This window comes from Panicum virgatum, chromosome 8N, assembly GCF_016808335.1.
Source record: "Panicum virgatum strain AP13 chromosome 8N, P.virgatum_v5, whole genome shotgun sequence".
Lineage (NCBI taxonomy): Eukaryota > Viridiplantae > Streptophyta > Magnoliopsida > Poales > Poaceae > Panicum > Panicum virgatum.
Genome location: NC_053152.1, coordinates 1,364,737 through 1,382,960, shown reverse-complemented (window position 1 = coordinate 1,382,960; position 18,224 = coordinate 1,364,737). Strand labels below are relative to the sequence as shown.

Below are 18,224 nucleotides of genomic sequence, written 5' to 3'. Positions count from 1 at the left end.
GATCACATCTCGTAGTAGGATCCTAGCACTTGTAAAAAGTTTCTATGGATGAAATTTTAACCATCCTGAGTGTAACTCAGTTGCATGTTGATGAATATGTTAGGGAAGAATCCTCCTGTCCATGACATTATCACTGTCAATATCAACATTCTTGACGTCGTATAATAGCTGCCTATTTGTCTTTTTGTTGTCCCATGTTGATTGCATTTCATGTAACTGCTTCAATGTGTTTATTCAAATCATTGTCTACTGATTTTTCCAATTTCTGCACACTCATTCAATGTGCTTGATTGCTGTGGCAAGTAAATTCCGACATCCAAGGAACCTTTATTTCAGTAAACGTTTTTTTTTTTGGAAATGTTCAGTTTTCACCTGTTTTTCATGAAACAGAATCTGACAGTGAAGATACAAATCTTTGGCAATATTTAAGAGGACGGTGATGGTTGCCACCCAGGTTGACGGTAACTCAGCCGACAAGCACACTGTACCAGCCGAGGTTGAATGGGCCGGGCACGAAGCTCTTGCACGCCAGCATCACACGGAAGAGGATTGGCAGTGCGTAGGCAATGTAGATTGCGGTTGTCGCGACCGATGCCATTGCCTGGAAGGCGACGAGGCTGCCCAGAGACTGCATTTGGATTGGAAAGAAGGTGAATCTTGCGTTGTTCAAATGCTGAAAAAATGCTGCCAAAGCAGGAATAAACTGAAAGGTCATTTCTTAAGGGTAGCAGCGAAAGGATCATGCGTTGATCAAATACTGAAAAAGTAGGAATGAACTTGTAAGCTCATTCCCGAAAGTTAGAAGTAGAATGGTTTAGTTCAATTACCGGCAATGCCATGCAAAGGGAAATGAATGCTGAGAGCCAGACAGCATTTATCGGCACTTCGAGCTTGTTAACTTTATGCCAGAGGGACGAAAATGGCATTGCCCCATCTCTTGAGAACGCATAAGTCATCCTAAATATTCAAAAGGACATCAGTGAGTAGTAACCATGATCACTCTACTATGGAAGTCAGACATCTCAATGACAAATAAGCAGAGGATCACCTCGAGTTGCTAGTCATTGAGCCCATGCCACAGAAGTATATGGCAATGGCAACGATCCACAGGCAAATGATCCCTCCAACACCACGCCCATACCGGCTTTTGAAGGCAAGGTAGAACACTTCAGCAATCGCATACCCTCCGGCATCGGCATCATTGTCAGGGCTCAGGAGGTAGGGAATGTCCTTCACTGCAAACGTGATGCCAAGTATGTAGCCCCAGCCAACTATCAACGATATGCCAATTGAGCTGATTATACCAATCGGGCCATTCCTGTCTGCATTTTTTGTTTCTTCAGTCTGCATGAACAAATTTAGAAACAAAGGCTCAAAGCATTAGGACAGAGCTACTTACCATAGTAAGATTTCCTAATAAGAAGTTACTTGAGGACTTTTCTGTACTATATGCGCAGATGCGTCATATCCTGACAGTGTGTATTGGCTCATAAGGAGCCCCAGAACAAAAATATAGAGGTGACTGTGAATTCCAGCACTGTTATCGGTGTTGAAATGGGTGAACACAAACTTTGCGCTGGCCCTCTCGGTGGCAACAACTGGTACAGCTATCATCAGGACAAAGACACCTGAAAAGGCCAGGTATCAATGTATCACGCACATCCCAAGAAATTTAGTGATGAGCCTTCCTTAATCAACAAATAAAGTAAATACTACTACGTGTTTGATTGGTTCTGTAAGCGAAGAGATCCATACTTAATAAAGCCATTACCTAGCATATTCCAAAGGGCAGCAAACTGCCCAAAGAAAGATAGCCAAGTGATAGAGAGGCTGTTGATGATGGCATGGCTCAGCAAAATCACGGCATGGAAGGCGAAGACAACATACTTGGATGCCAGGTACCCTCCACCATTGTTACCACCTGTGCTGAGCAGGACGATCACCTGAATCGATCAGCTGCGCTAGTGAGAAGTCGATACTAGCCGTGCCTGCCCACTGCAAAAGAAAGATGGAACTATCTCTCAGTCCACCAATACTGAAAATTGAGGGGAGAAAGGGAGTCTCAGAAAATTGTCTGGTTACCTGTCCTACTATGTTGAACCTGAAAGCAACGGAGGTGAATAAACGGCAGAAAGAATTGAGGTCAGGAGGAGTTCACGATCTCATAGTACTGAACATGAAAATATGACCATCAAATGGTATCCTCATGAATTCACCAACCAATTCAGAATAGTGTATCATGTACTCAAGTCAACGCATGCAGAACAACTGAACAAGATGCTCCAAGCAAGAGGTAAACGCAAAATTGGTTATAAAAAAACGCAAGATTTAGCACACTAGACCCACACTGATCCGATAAATTTTCAGTAAGCTATACAGTCTGAAAAATATTAACAGTAATACATTTTTCTTCCATGTTGATAAAGATTAAAAAACATGAAAAAAAAGTTTCATTTTTATATGGTCCGGGCAACTAAAAGTAGGGATGTAAACGGATCGGATACAGACAGATATTACAGATATCGTATTTGTTTTCATATTTTTGTTCGAATACGGAGTCGAATACGGATAGTGCTAGTTTTTGCCGGATAAGATTGCAATGGATGTCGACATCATGAAAATGTAACTTTTGAGTATTCGGAAACGGATCGGTTACGGATATTGAATACTCGAAAACGGATATGGACGGATAAAAACCCTTTCAGACCGGATCGAATTCGAATACAGCCGGGAAATATCCGTACCATTTACATCCCTAACTAAAAGGAACATGGCTACAATTTTAATGAAAGGGACAAGCACTGATACGTGGTGGATTGGAAGATAGCAGTGGAAGTAGTAGTTGTTAGAGTATATGATGAAAACTCTGTAATCAGGGAGTTCTAGTTGGTTTAGCTTGGAGATAGATTTTCTAATTAGTAATCGGATACATGTTCCTGTTGTAAACTTATTGTACTCTAGGACTCCTTGCTAATCCGGACATGTAACAAACTCTTGCGCTGCAGCACTCATATAAACATGCACCCGTCGTGACCTTGAGTTTTGAGGCCGACATTTCCGCACCTCTGATTTCTGTCATGGTCATCAGAGCCACCTCTTCCACAGATTAAACCTCCATGGCGTCAAGCTCCAGCGCTGGTTCCTCCAACCCTCTCATCGGGATCCAAGTTACTGAGAAGCTGACCAAGAATAACTTTGCTCTATGGCGAGCGCAAGTTCTCACGGCCATCCGCGGTGCTCGCCTTGAAGGCTATGTCACCGGCAAGGTCGTCGCTCCCGCAGCTGAGATTGACGAGAAACAAGCTGACAAGGTAGTCAAGGTTTCCAATCCAGAATATGAGGAGTGGTATGCCCAGGACCAGCAAGTTCTAGGGCTTATCTTCATGTCCGTATCCAAGGACGTGTTGACAAGGATCACCGATGCAACAACGGCGGCCCAAGCATGGCGAGCAATTGGGGAGATGCATGCTTCCCAATCTCGCACACGATCAGTTAACGTGCGCCTTGCCTTAGCTACTACCAAGAAGGAATCCATGTCCATCATCGAATACTACAGCAAGATGAAGGCACTCGGCGATGAGATGGCGGCTGCTGGGAAGCCCCTGGACGATGAAGAGATGGTTGCCTACATCATCAACGGGTTGGACGCTGAGTTCAATCCCATCACATCTGCTCTTATTACAAGAGTAGAACCGATCACCATGTCTGAGCTGTTCTCTCAACTATTAAGTTTTGAGACACGGCTTGATCTACAACAAGGAGGATCATCTTTATCTGCTAATCTAGCTAGCAGAGGAGGACGTGGTGGCATGCGTGGTCGCGGCAGCAATCGAGGTCGCGGTCGCAGCAGCTCTAATGGTGGCGGCCGTGGTCGTGGTGGTTCATCACATCAACAGCAGCAACACTACCGCACCAATGCCGCCACATCCAATGACGCAAGACCAACCTGTCAAGTCTGTGACAAGAAGGGACACACAGCCATTGAGTGCTGGTATAGGTTCGATGAGTCTTATGGTGCAAATAACAAAAGTACAGGTTCTGCTTATGGCGTGGACACAAATTGGTATGTGGATTCTGGAGCTTCTGATCATGTTACTGGAGACCCTGAAAAGCTTTCCACTCGTGATCGTTATGGTGGCAAGGACCAGATCAAAACAGCAAATGGTTCAGGTATGGAAATCACTCACGTTGGTCATTCTATTGTTCAAACCCGTAATCGTGATTTGCATCTTAATAATATCCTTTATGCCCCTGAAGCCAGAAAGAATCTTGTATCTGTTCATTGCCTTGCTCTCGATAATTCTGCATATCTTTCTCTTCCAAGCAATTCACCCCTAAAGCAAGCCTTCGGTGTCACCAGGCCTTCGTTCGAAAGGTGGAACAGTCGCTTGGGTCATCCGTCACATAGCATAGTTTCTAAAGTTGTTAGCAACTACAATTTGCCATGTTTAGATGAGTCAAACAAAGAGTCAGTGTGTGATGCCTGTCAACAGTCAAAGAGTTATCAACTCCCTTATTCAAAGTCTTTTAGTGAATCAAAATATCCTTTGGAACTTGAGTTTTCTGATGTGTGGGGCCCTGCACTTGATTCAGTAGGAGGAAAAAAATATTACGTCAGTTTTATTGATGACTTTAGTAAATTCACGTGGATTTACCTCCTTAAATATAAATCAGAAGTGTTTCAAAAATTCCATGAATTCCAAAGTCTCGTTGAGAGAATGTTTAATCGGAAAATTATTGCTGTGCAAACTGACTGGGGCGGTGAATATCAGAAACTTCACTCTTTCTTTGTTAAATGTGGCATCTCCCACCATGTCTCTTGTCCCCATGCACATCAACAGAATGGATCAGCCGAGAGGAAACATAGACACATTGTTGAAGTTGGTCTTTCTCTCTTAGCCTATGCTTCCATGCCATTAAAATTCTGGGATGAAGCTTTTCTTGCTGCTGCCTATCTCATCAATCGAACACCTAGCAAAGTAATTTAGTTTGCTACTCCCTTAGAACGCTTGTTTGGCCAAAAGCCTGATTACTCCTCCTTGCGTGTATTTGGTTGTGCCTGTTGGCCAAATCTCCGTCCCTACAACAAGCACAAACTCCAATACCGGTCCAAACAATGTGTTTTTCTGGGGTTTAGTAATCTTCATAAGGGATTCAAATGCCTTGAGATCTCTTCTGGTCGAGTGTATATCTCACGCGATGTCACATTTGATGAAACAATTTTTCCTTTCTCCAAACTCCATTCTAATGCAGGCGCACGCCTTCGTTCAGAGATTTCACTTCTTCCTCAAAGTCTCCTAAATCCGAGCATTAATCATGGGGGAGAACATATAGATGATCACGTGTCTAATTTACATAATATTACTGACCAAATTGATGAAGCTTCTGCAGAAACTAGCACACAAAATGATGTTACAGGTGATATAGAAGCTGAAACCAGCAGTGGCATGGAACCTGGAGATGATTTGCCTGCGTCCCCAATCGATGTTGTCTCCCCGACGTCACAGCCGAACGGCGAGCGCTCGACACCAGCGAGCGGAAATCTGGCGGACATAGAACTGATGACAGATTCTCTACCTGCTCCACCAACCGAAGGTGAGGGATCTTCTGTGGTTCCAATTCAGACTATTAGGCCTGTCACAAGACTGCAAAAGAGGCATAAGAAAAGAGAAGGTCTATACTGATGGAACAATCAAATATGGGAGGAATGCATTTCTACTACTTCTGGAGAACCACAGTGTTTAGAAGAAGCGCTTGGAAATAAAAATTGGAAAGAAGCTATGGATGCAGAATATATTGCTCTAATGAGGAATAAAACTTGGCGTCTTGTTCCTCCTCAAAAAGGAACTAATGTTATTGATTGCAAGTGGGTATACAAGATTAAAAAGAAATCCGATGGCAGTCTAGACAGATACAAGGCACGACTTGTTGCTAAAGGATTTAAGCAGAGATATGACATAGACTATGAGGACACATTTAGTCCTGTGGTTAAGGCAGCAACCATCAGAATCATCTTGTCACTTGCCATTTCAAATGGATGGAGCCTTCGTCAGCTAGATGTACAGAACGTGTTTCTGCATGGTGTTCTAGAAGAGGATGTCTACATGAGACAACCACCTGGGTATGAGGATTCTCCTCTCACAAATTACATTTGTAAATTGGATAAGGCCATCTATGGGTTGAATCAGGCCCCAAGGGCGTGGTATGCAAAACTGAGTTCAAAGCTTCTAGCTCTCGGTTTTAAATCTTCCAAAGCTGATATGTCCTTATTTTTCTATAACGAAGGGGGAGTTACAGTCTTTGTATTGATTTATGTGGATGACATTATTGTTGCTAGCTCAACTCAGAGGGCCACCGAAGTGCTGTTGCAAAATTTGAAGGAAGCATTTGCTCTAAAAGACTTGGGAGATTTACATTATTTTCTTGGCATTGAGGCGAGTAAGGTTCGTGATGGCATTTTATTGACACAAGAGAAATATGCTTCGGATATATTGAGAAGAGTAGGCATGACAGATTGTAAACCAGTTGCAACTCCTCTGTCAGTCAGTGAAAAATTATCTGCACATGAAGGTAGTCCTCTTGGACCAGACGATGCAACGAATTACAGAAGTGTAGTTGGGGCCTTACAATATCTAACACTTACAAGACTTGATATTTCTTTTGCTGTAAACAAAGTTTGTCAATTCTTGCATGCACCAACGACTGTTCATTGGACTGCTGTAAAGAGGATCCTGAGATACATAAAACTCACGGTAAAACTGGGATTAAGAATCAGTAGGTCTTCTTCTTTGCTTACCAGTGCTTTCTCATATGCTGATTGGGCAGGCTGTGTCTATGATCGTCGCTCTACTGGTGGGTTTGTTGTGTTTCTAGGAGAAAATTTGGTGTCTTGGAGTGCTAGAAAACAGGCAATAGTGTCTTAATCAAGTATGGAGGCAGAATATAAAGCGTTAGCTAATGCCACTGCTGAGATTATGTGGATACAAACACTGTTACAGGAACTTGGAGTTCCTAGTCCAAGAGCTGCGAGATTGTGGTGTGACAATCTAGGTGCAAAATATCTCTCTGCAAATCCGGTGTTTCATGCAAGAACAAAACATATAGAAGTGGATTATCATTTTGTGAGAGAACGTGTGTCAAAGAAGTTACTTGAGATTGAATACATTGCATCAGGAGATCAGATTGCAGACGGGTTTACAAAACCCTTGACTGTTAGACATATGGAATTATTCAAGAACAATATCAATCTGAGCAGTTTGGATTGAGCGGGCGTGTTAGAGTATATGATGAAAACTCTGTAATCAGGGAGTTCTAGTTGGTTTAGCTTGGAGATATATTTTCTAATTAGTAATCGGATACATGTTCCTGTTGTAAACTTATTGTACTCTAGGACTCCTTGCTAATCCGGACATGTAACAAACTCTTGCGCTGCAGCGCTCATATAAACATGCACCCGTCGTGACCTTGAGTTTTGAGGCCGACGTTTCCGCACCTCTGATTTCTTTCAGTAGTACCATCCGGTGATCCATGAAGCGAATGGCGCCCACCGGTCGCCGGAGAGGCGCGCGCTCCAGTACTAGAGTCCGCCGGAGGTGGGGAAGGCGGAGCAGATCTCGGCCATGGAGAGGCCGACGGCCATGGTGAAGGCCCCGTCGACGAACCAGCCGAGCGTCATGGTGGCGGGGCCGCCGAAGGCAAGGCCGGTGTTGTAGAGCGTGGTGATCCCCGTCAGGACCGAGATGACGGTGAAGGAGATGGAGAAGTTGGACAACACCCTGCGAGCGCGGTCGAGGGAGTTTTAACCAGCAAGATGGAGTGAAGCAAGGAGCAGGAAAAATGGTCAAACTGACGATGGAGAGACGGCGTACAAGAGGTGGCGCTTCAGCTGCTGCTTGTATCTAAAAAAAATGAGACGGAAGAGGCAGACTGCCTCCCCGCATTTTTTTGAGGGTCAACGGGGGGGGGGGGAGCATCCCCACCTGATTTCATTGATGGGCTTTTGAGCAAGCCAAAATGCTACAACATTTGAGTTTCAGCAATTTTACAGCAGCCCAACACAACACCTAGATCAGAGAGGGCAACACGCACAGTTCAAGATACAAAGCCAAGACACAAGCTAGAAAGACGACCACCGATCGTCGATGGGAGCCGCCACTGAACAATGTATTTGCCGGATAAACTGCAGTCATTGCACCTCCACGCCACCCCTCGTAGCTACGCCGCTCCGCTGTCACCCTCCATCTGAGGATCAGGCCAACGGAGTGGGGACTAAAGGCAGCGGAAGGGGCGCAAACCGAAGCTCACCGGAAATGACGACCTTCCCTTTGATGCTGATGGAACCACCTTTCAGAGAACATCCAGGCTCCATGTCTCACCATCCAACGCCATACAAGGGGAGGAAGCCTTGAAGAGGGATGGTGAAAGAGGTGGAAACACCACCTGGCATAAGGTTTGGTGGCACCACCAACAGAAAAATCGCCGACGGAGCAGAGGCGCCGATCGAATGGAGGACACCAATCGATTCACGACAAAAGTCCACAACTAATATCAGCTTTTCACGAGAACCAGCACCTAGGTAGAGAAGGCAAGCACATCGACTTCATAGAGGAGCAGTCAGCAACAGCACAATGGTGGGAGGAAATCTCGACATTGCCTCCACGGAGGGGAGTGGCACCCAAAGGTGTCACCATTGTTGACACCAGCACAGAGGCCGGACTAGGATTCCCTCACAGTTTCCTGCACCCACACGTCGTCACCAAGGAAGGTTGGAGGGGAAGCTGAGGTTGCCCCCGACGCCGACCACCAATCACCCCCCAAATCACGCCTCAGTGAAGAAAGCGAGTGATGACACAGACCTGTAGGTAGGGGGAGCACTTTTGACAAAGCCTCCAAGGAGGGAAACGGCGCCTGAAGCGTCGCCATTATCGGCAGGCATGAAGCCTGGCTGGGATTTCTCCTGGTGCTCCCCGCAAACCATGGCCGCACACCCGTGTAGGCATGCGGTCTGCAGTACGTGAGCTCGTAGTTTCGGAGGGCCGGAGCGCAGATCCGGGCGCCGGCCGCATAGCCGGGCAGCCACTGCACCCCACCACGCACAGATCCAGGCGCCGGCCACATGGCTGGGCACCGGTTCAACCGCACCCCCATGCCTCGCTGCGAGGGGCGAGGACGGCATCCCCGCAAGGCCCATCCGCCCCCCGGCCACCGGATCTGCATTGGGGGACCGGATCTTGACAACCCGTGCCAGGAGACGGCGGCGTCCAACAGCTCACCCCGCCTCATCCCCGTCAGATTCCGGCGAGCAGGGACTAGATCCGCAAGCATAGAGGCCGGATCTAGAAGGGTGGAGGAGAAATGAGCTCAACGAAGTCAGGCAAGAGTGCTTGTCGCCGGATTTTCAGAAGTCAAGCAAAGCTTTATTGGAGGAGAGAAAGGAGGGTAGGAGGAGTGAGGGGTTCTGCGGCTGGGGCTGGCTTCAGCGCCGCCGCCGCTCGCCGCCGCCGCGCCGGACAGCGGCGGCGGTGGCCTGGGGAAGGCTTGCCGGCGGCGGTTTCTGGGGGCGGAGCGGGTCGCCCCTCCCGTCGCCTGGGAGCGACGCGGAGGGGTACGCGGAGGGGTCTCACTGCCTCCCCACATTACACTTAGAAGAAGGCAGTACTCGAACCCGGGTCTGCTGGCTGAGAGCGAGCTCCACTAGCTAGCAGCCCCGCGAGAGTGTCTGCTACCTGCTTGTATCCGAGCTCGTGTAGGCGACCATGATCGGTATCGAGGGTGTCGGCGGCGGCGACGGTTGGGCGCTTGTTCGAGGTCATCATGGCGCCGTGTTCTCGGCGTGGCGGCGCTGTTTGGAGGCGACTGGCGATGTGCCGGCGGGGAGAAAAGTCGATGGGCGAGGGAGCGACGAGATGGTGACAGGCAGACATGGGAATGCCAAGTCAACTGGACAGTGAGGCTGTGTTTAGTTCTCCATTTTGGAGTGTCAAAATATACTGTAGCACACTGTAGCATTTCGTTTGTATTTGATAATTATTGTCCAATCATTGACTAATTAGGCTCAAAATGTTCGTCTCGCAAATTAGAACTAAACTGTACAATTAGTTTTTGATTTTATCTATATTTAGTGCTCCATATATATACCGTAAATTCGATGTGATGGAAAATCTTTTTTGGATTTTGGACTTCGGAAGCAACTAAACACAAGCCGGACGAGTTTGGACTTTGGAGCGATTCGTATCACAGTATCATGCTTGGTTGCGAAGAACCTCTGAATCTTGCTTGGATTCGTTTTCCCGGATGTCTCCGTCGAGTGAGACTGTTTTGCCAAATTAATATAACATAAGTCCTGAACTGAATGTGTCTAACTTTTCTCTCGAAAAGTAAATCCTAAATAGTCACAATGACAGTGTCCTGAATCTGTTTTGTTAGATAGCCAATGCTGAAGCTATTCAGTTTCGTCAGACTAGCAAGCAGAGGAAGCCAGCAACTTCACTCCGACGACTTTTCATTATGCCGGATGCTAAGGCCATATTTAGTTCCTAACATTTTTTGCACAGTATCCGTCATATCGAATTTTCGGACACATGCATATAACATTAAATGCAGTTGAAAAAATAACTAATTGTACAGTCTAACTGATTAGCACGAGCTGAATCTTTTAAGTCTAAGTAGTTTATAATTAGACATTATTTATCAAATAACAATGAAATGTACTACAATACCAAAATTCAAATTTTTTTCACCGACTAAACACACCCTAAACAAAATTGTATGATCATTTCGTATTAATTTGGTATAAACCTTTTTGCTTAAGCTTTTTTTGATAAACCTTTTGCTTAAGCTAATGACCGAAGCACTCTTATTTAGACTAGGTTTCTACTTTCTAGACATCGTCGTAATTGATCAATATAATTATCGTAATCAAATGTTCAAATGTACTACTTGTTCGTTGCTGCAACGGCGACACCCGAGAAATTGGGTTGTGGCACAGGATTCAGGACTCCCAAGATCTGGCTCTCACGAGCTGAGGTCGCAGACTCCCGAGCTGACCTGCTGGCTGCTGCTCTCCCTAGTCCCTCCTCCATCCAAAGAAAGAAAACCAACACAAATACTCACTCCGTTTCAAAAAAAATGTAAATTTTGCATTTCGAGAAGTCAAACACTTTTACTTTTGACTAAATTTATACAAAAAATTACTAACATTTGTGTCTCCAAATTGATATAGTATAGAAATATATTACATGATTAATCTAAAAATATTTATGTTGTAATATATATATATTAGTACTATTTTGTATAAATTTAGTTAAAGTTGGAATTATTTGACTTCTCGAGAAACGAAATTTATATTTTTTTTGGGACGGAGGGAGTAGTCAAATAGTATACTAAAAAGAGAGTTTGTATTTCTTTTTCTTGGGAAAAAATAAAGCAAACCTGAAACCTTTCATTGTGAAGGTACATGGGCTCCGTTTGGTTTCCTAGAATTCTAGAAAATCAACAGTTTGACTATTAATTATGGTGTCAAACTAAGTCAGTTTACAAAATTAACTCTAGAATCCCTGCGCTAGGAACCCTGAGAATCTAATAAGGTCTTTGACCGTGTAATTAGAGTATGGTTAATGTAGCATCACTGTAGTCAATCATCAATTAATTACCGTCATTAAATTCGTCGCGAAAAGTTACACCTATCTCTGAAAAAGTTTTGCAAATAAACTTCATTCTGAACTCCATGCATGCGAGATTTTTTTATCAGCTTGCATGCGCTAGGATTCATGAAAGGAAATCAAACAAGGCCATTTTCGCTGAGCGTAAAGCTAGCAGTCATTTTTTTGTTTCATGAAATTAGTAGAGCTGCCTCGTAGTATCGTGTACGTGCAAAACACTGTCTGTCATGCTAGCTACTTTGGTTATCGTTGGAGCTCAGCTGACAGGCATACATGGGTTTCAGATCACTACTGATATTAGGTAGTACTGTACTGTATTGTGGGATAAACGGGAGGTAACAGCAACGGTTCGGAATCAAGGGCAGCACGCAGCTGCCGTGACGAACGTCGCTGAGTGAGGTCAGCACGCAGGTCCCATCCCCCATCCGTTGCAGCTCGCAAGCTGAAGAATCACAGTGTAGTGCACGGTATGGAAAACTCTGCGACCGCGAGCTGCTAGAACCGTTTCTCTGCGACTGTCAAGAGAGATTTTCTTGAACCAAAACTAAACTGTCAAGAGAGATTGATCCCCCTTGATGATAGTCTGATTCTTACTCCACTGCAGTGTTGGAGGAGGCCGAGCAAGGTGCCAAAAGTCCACTGCAGTGTTGCGATTTTGAGTGAAAAATTACTGTAACACATTTCATTATTATTTGACAAATAATGTTCAATTATGAACTAATTAGGTTTAAAAAATTTATCTCGTACTAATCAGTTAAACTGTGTAATTAGTTATTTTTTATTTACATTTAATATTTCATGTATGATTACAAAAATTCGATGTAACAGTTACTGTAGCAAATTTTTTACCATCGGAACGGGGACCAAGTGATCTCTGTCTTTATGACAGAGATTCAGCTATCACCCCGTACAAACACAAACACGATACGATGACAGGCCACTGCTGCTACTGCAAGAGACAATTTCTACCTCTTCTCTCCCCGGCCATGGCCAGTCGGCTAGGGCCCCCGTCATGTTCGTCACCACCACAGACCACCCGCAGACGCAGCTCCCGATGCCCGCCTTTCTTGTCTGCCATTACGCCAACCGGAAGCGTACCTCCTCCCCCCTGCCTTGGATTCAATTCTCTCTCTGCCTTTCCGCCGCGCGCGCAGACCTACCGCGCTCCCCTCCCCCATGCTCTATCCTACCACCTCTCTGCACCTGCAAAGGCTGCAAGCCAGCCGTTGTGTTGCTCTCTGCTGCAAGCCAGCCATGCTTCCCCTGCATTTCCTCACCTCTCTGACCAGCTTGCCTGTGTCTCCCCTCCCTTCCCTCTTGGACCAGAGGACATCCCAGTACACCACCTCCATTGACTTCCCTTCTTCCAGGGTGCTCTTCTTCGTGTTCTTGGCTTCTGCTTTCCTCCGTTACTTCCTTCCTCTCCACTCTCCGGCCGGCCGTGTCGTCCTAGCCAGCCACAAGCCTCCCACATTGCTCACCGCAAGAGCTCGTTCGTTTGGGCGCTTCCATCCCAGCAGGCAGCAGCCATGATCACGGCGCTGGACCTGTACCACGTCCTCACGGCCGTGGTGCCGCTCTACGTGGCCATGACGCTCGCCTACGGGTCCGTCCGCTGGTGGCGCATCTTCAGCCCGGACCAGTGCTCCGGCATCAACCGCTTCGTCGCGCTCTTCGCCGTCCCGCTCCTCTCCTTCCACTTCATCTCCACCAACAACCCCTTCCAGATGAACCTCCGCTTCCTCGCCGCCGACACGCTCCAGAAGCTCATCGTCCTCGCGCTCCTCCTCTTGGCTGCCCGCCTCCCCTTCGCGTCCTCCGTCCTCAACCTCGACTGGAGCATCACGCTCTTCTCCCTCTCCACGCTCCCCAACACGCTCGTCATGGGCATCCCGCTGCTCCGGGGCATGTACGGCCCCGACTCCGCCGGCACGCTCATGGTCCAGGTCGTCGTCCTCCAGTGCATCATCTGGTACACGCTCATGCTCTTCCTCTTCGAGTACCGCGCCGCGCGCGCGCTCGTCATCGACCAGTTCCCCGACGGCGCCGCCGCCTCCATCGTCTCCTTCCGCGTCGACTCCGACGTCGTCTCGCTCGCCAAGGGCGACCTCGAGGCCGACGCCCAGGTCGCCGGCGACGGCCGGGTGCGGGTCACCGTGCGCAAGTCCACCAGCTCGCGCTCCGAGGCCGCCTGCTCCCACTCGCACTCCCACTCCATGTCCATGCAGCAGCCGCGGGTCTCCAACCTCTCCGGGGTGGAGATCTACTCGCTGCAGTCGTCGCGCAACCCCACGCCGCGCGGCTCCAGCTTCAACCACACCGAGTTCTTCAACATCGCCGGCGCCGCCAAGGGGCCAGCAGCAGACGAGGAGAAGGGCGCCGCCGGCGGCCACTCGCCGCAGCCGCATGCGCAGGCGGTCAAGAGGAAGGACCTGCACATGTTCGTCTGGAGCTCCAGCGCCTCGCCGGTCTCGGAGCGCGCCGGCGGCGGGGCCGTACATGTCTTCGGCGCCGGCGCCGACCATGGCGACGCCCTTGCCAAAGGTAACCTCCCCCCCCCCCCCCCCCCCAGTGACTAGGACACTTCTGGTTGGCTGCTGCCTCGTAGCGGTTCTTGTCGTTGTGCTGTCGACCATCCGACCAAACCATTGACTATTCAGAAACTCAATTTTCATGCATAAATACCAAAAATTGCTTAGCATCTTCTGCTTTTAACTATGCTAAATGTTCTGCTTACATCTGTGAATCGGAGAATGCGAGATGGCTTGGTGAACCAAATTTTCATTTTTGATCTTGTTTTGCCTGCACAGGAACCCAGGCCTACGATGAGTACGGCCGTGACGATTTCAGCAGGACCAAGAACGGGAGCGGCGCAGACAAGGGCGGACCGACCCTGTCCAAGCTCGGGTCCAACTCGACCGTGCAGCTCTACCCCAAGGGCGACGGCGAGGGGAGGCCTGCCGCCATGCCGCCGGCGAGCGTGATGACGAGGCTCATTCTGATCATGGTCTGGAGGAAGCTGATCAGGAACCCCAACACCTACTCCAGCCTCATTGGTGTCATCTGGTCCCTGGTCTCATACAGGTCGCCCAATCAATGTCAATTTCTTATATTCAGCATTATGTTTCATTCATTAGTCATCCCAGCATTTGTGTTGAGTCTTATGTGATGTATAAGTTTAGGTGGGGGATTGAAATGCCTGCAATCATCGCCCGGTCAATCTCGATCCTGTCGGACGCAGGGCTTGGGATGGCAATGTTCAGCCTAGGTGTGTGGATATCTGATATCTCATTGCTCTATGTTTCTGTAATTCTATTCCTGTATGGCTGTATCATGTATGGCTTAATAGCTGCAGACATAACTGTCTATTCTTTCAGGCTTGTTCATGGCATTGCAGCCGCGGATCATTGCCTGTGGGAACAAACTTGCTGCATTTGCGATGGCCGTCCGGTTCCTCATGGGTCCAGCAGTCATGACTGCTGCCTCCATTGCTGTTGGGCTGCGTGGAGTTCTTCTGCACATAGCCATTGTTCAGGTATACTAAAATCTTGTGTGTCAAATTAGCATACTGTACATAACAGGGAAAAAGGTCCAGAACTTTGAAATGCCACTCAATTTTCAGGCTGCTCTACCTCAAGGAATCGTGCCGTTTGTGTTTGCCAAGGAGTACAACGTTCATCCTGACATATTGAGCACAGCGTAAGATCATCTCCTGACATTCCATAGTTCTCTCAGTTCCAGCTTCAAACCTGCCAACGATCAACCTGCAGTATAGTATATTGATGCTTATTTTTTTGGGTCTTGCCATGAGGATTCTCTGATCATGTTTCCTGCTTTCCTTTTAAATTAGATAATCAGAAATCATCATTTAAAAAAATGACGAACAGAAATTATCACCGACCAAGTTTCCAATCATTCCTAATGATAATGTTTGAGAAGTGCCTCGTGCAGTCAAAAAGTAATAAATAAAAAGCAAAGCATCAAGCCAGGACAGAATCAGCATGATTGCTCCTAACATGTTGCATTTTATACTACTTGTTCATTCATGGACGTTTACCATGCCACAATGACAATGATCATTCATAATTCTCTTTGCTGCAGTGTGATCTTCGGAATGCTGATTGCTCTACCCATCACTCTGGTCTACTACATCCTGCTGGGGCTCTGAACTTCCTCACCTCTCAAGTCTGCAAAAGCTTGATGGTCTGGTTTAGGATCCATGACTGTTGAGCTGCCTTTTTGTTTGGGTAATCCCTGCTAGGATGGTAGGTCAGTAGTGGGTAATAGCATCTCTGATGTCTAGTCTAGGTGGCTTCGTGGACAGCAACTCTTCCAGATAGAAGCATTATAATTCTGATGAGCTTTAGAATTCAAAAGCAAGGAGGGTAATTGTGATGATAATCATCAAGTATGTGAGACATTGTTATTGGTCGAATTATTTGATCAGATGGATTAGAAATCTGGCAACATTTTTCTCACCTGCCTCAGTGCTGTCTGTCTAGATGATATAGCAGTGCTTTCAGAGGAGCTGTGCTGTGCCCTGATGACTTGCACCGCTGAAAATTGAAACGTAACATATCTGGACGCATTTTTTTTTGTCTTTTTTGATGAAAAATCATCATTTTTTAAAAAAAAAAGATTCAACGTGTTCCCTTTTTTAAGAATAAACAGCGTAAAGTTGACCAGTTCACTAGAACTAGTAGCTTTTTCTCCGGGTTGCTACAAAGGGTGGACCAAGACCAAAAGATGACGGCTTCGACAGCAAGGCTCTGTTTGGTTTCCCTATCATACCTATCGCACACGATTCCCGAGAAAAGAATCTCACATGCATGGAGTACTAAACAAAGTTTATTTGTAAAACTTTTTCACGGATTGGTGTAACTTTTCACGACGAATCTAATAATAATAATAATTAATCGATGATTTGCTACAGTGATACTACAGTAATCATCCTCTAATCGTGCGGTCAAAGTCCTCATTAGGTTCGTCTCGCGAAGTAGCGCAGTGTTGTGGAGTTAGTTTTGTAAATTGCCTTTACTTATTACCCCTAATTATTAGTCAAAATTTTTGTGCTCCTTGTGCTACTTCAAACCAAACAGTGCCCAAATGGGGCCGTAGAATGATGTTGTCGGGACTTGGGAGTCAGCCTAAAGATCTGGCTTTTGGCATCCGCACTTGAAGCAGCCATGATGCTCTTGGGAAAACCAATCACATAAAAAAAAAAGCTTGCAAAATACTAGTCGTGAACAACCGCGCACGGGTACCATGGTCTGTGGCACAAGAATAACAAATTACTGTAAAATGCAAGCTCTATATACTGATGCTAAACAATGAAATTAGCTTAGGTATGGCACCAGAGAACAAGTACCTTCTTGGTATTAAGCAGGTAGTGCTTCTCCTACCCCCATGACAAATAACAATAATGAGCTACACCAGACTGCCCCTGAAAATGGCCATTCAGGTGATCAGGTCAGTCCCTGGCAGCCTGCAGAGAGAATCAAGGTTAGATGTGTCATCAATTCACCATCTTGTGAGAAACGCAGATTGTGTGTGTTTGTTAGCGTCTCCTGGTAGATGGAAGGGAATCGGAGGAGGAGAGGCTAGCACGAGAGAGAGGAACAGAGAAGAAGGATTGTCTTGTTTGATTAGCGATACCGAGCCACACGCTCGAGATAGTATTTGTACTCGTTACAACACGCCTCATCACTGGGCCCAATCCGGGCCAGACACACGTACACTACTTTGCTTCTTGCGCGACCCACGCCTCGGGCCCATTACCAGCGGCCGAGCTTCTGGCAATCAAAGGTTGACTCAGATCGCTACACACAAGAGACAAGAAACGGAGGCAGATAATTTTAGCACTGTGTACTGTTGCGGGTCACGGAGGACCTGCTCGACCGCTCGGGCCTACAATGAGTACAACCACGATAATTTTATCATGAACCAAAACAAGAACCAGAATGTTGCAGAGAAGAGCGCTCAGGGCATGTGTAAACTTGGGTCCAACTCGATGGCGAGCGGGGAGGCCAGCCGTGATGACGAGGCTCGTCCTGGTCAGCGCAATTGTTGGGGTTCATGATCAGCTTCCTCCGTATCACTCTGTTTATTTGGTTTGTCAGCCAACCAATCAGTAGTATTTTTCTCTCATACCAAATCAGAATAAGCCACCGGCCATCAACACTTTTCTCTCATAACAAATCAGCACTGGCCACCAGCCACAGGTACTTTATCAAATCCCTAAGGCCATATTTCACAGGTCGTTCCTGAATTTGTGTTGATTTGATTTATGGATTGTGTTTTATTAAGAGAGGGATCGAAATGTCTGATCATTACGAACAAAGAATAAATAGAAATAGAGGCATGATTTTTTTTCCTTAAGAACTCTAGGGAGGAACCCAGTTCTATTGCATTGCAAAAGAACAATGTAGTGGTGTATTGTGCATAGAGTTCACACCGTTTATTCACAGAGAGGCAGGTAGCACTTTGCTCCAACACGCAAAAGAGAAAACAAGCCTCGCCAGGCATTCACCGCCAGGCGAGACGAGTGAGCTCAACTGATACTCG

At 46.7% G+C, this 18,224-nt stretch overlaps 1 protein-coding gene, 1 long non-coding RNA gene, 1 other non-coding gene and 1 pseudogene across 3 annotated transcripts; 2 read left to right on the top strand and 2 right to left on the bottom strand.

Annotated features, from left to right (window-relative positions):
• Positions 1–99: 99 nt before the first annotated feature.
• Positions 100–8,977, bottom strand: LOC120686538 (annotated as a pseudogene).
• LOC120687104 lies at positions 3,600–3,738 on the top strand. The gene has a single exon (XR_005680600.1). It is a non-coding gene; the product is annotated as a small nucleolar RNA Z247 (small nucleolar RNA).
• A 3,863-nt stretch (positions 8,978–12,840) lies between the features above and the next one.
• On the top strand, positions 12,841–16,138 carry LOC120686513 (probable auxin efflux carrier component 1b). The gene is made up of 6 exons (XM_039968732.1): positions 12,841–14,204; positions 14,471–14,744; positions 14,843–14,928; positions 15,038–15,195; positions 15,283–15,359; positions 15,762–16,138. Exons 1-6 carry the CDS (start codon positions 13,190–13,192, stop codon positions 15,826–15,828), a joined length of 1,677 nt encoding a protein of 558 aa, XP_039824666.1. The 5' UTR covers positions 12,841–13,189; the 3' UTR covers positions 15,829–16,138.
• LOC120686525 lies at positions 14,932–17,435 on the bottom strand. Its single transcript, XR_005680227.1, has 3 exons — positions 17,029–17,435; positions 15,293–15,424; positions 14,932–15,174 (listed from the first exon to the last, which is right to left on the bottom strand). It is a non-coding gene; the product is annotated as an uncharacterized LOC120686525 (long non-coding RNA).
• Between the last annotated feature and the right edge of the window lie 789 nt (positions 17,436–18,224).

Excerpts from the sequence above, each read along its gene's own strand:
- LOC120686513 (XM_039968732.1), top strand. The coding sequence starts at position 13,190 with ATGATCACGGCGCTGGACCTGTACCACGTCCTCACGGCCGTGGTGCCG. Across the intron at positions 14,745-14,842 it reads TGGTCCCTGGTCTCATACAG|GTGGGGGATTGAAATGCCTG; the intron begins GTCGCCCAATCA and ends GTATAAGTTTAG. Across the intron at positions 15,196-15,282 it reads TGCACATAGCCATTGTTCAG|GCTGCTCTACCTCAAGGAAT; the intron begins GTATACTAAAAT and ends CTCAATTTTCAG.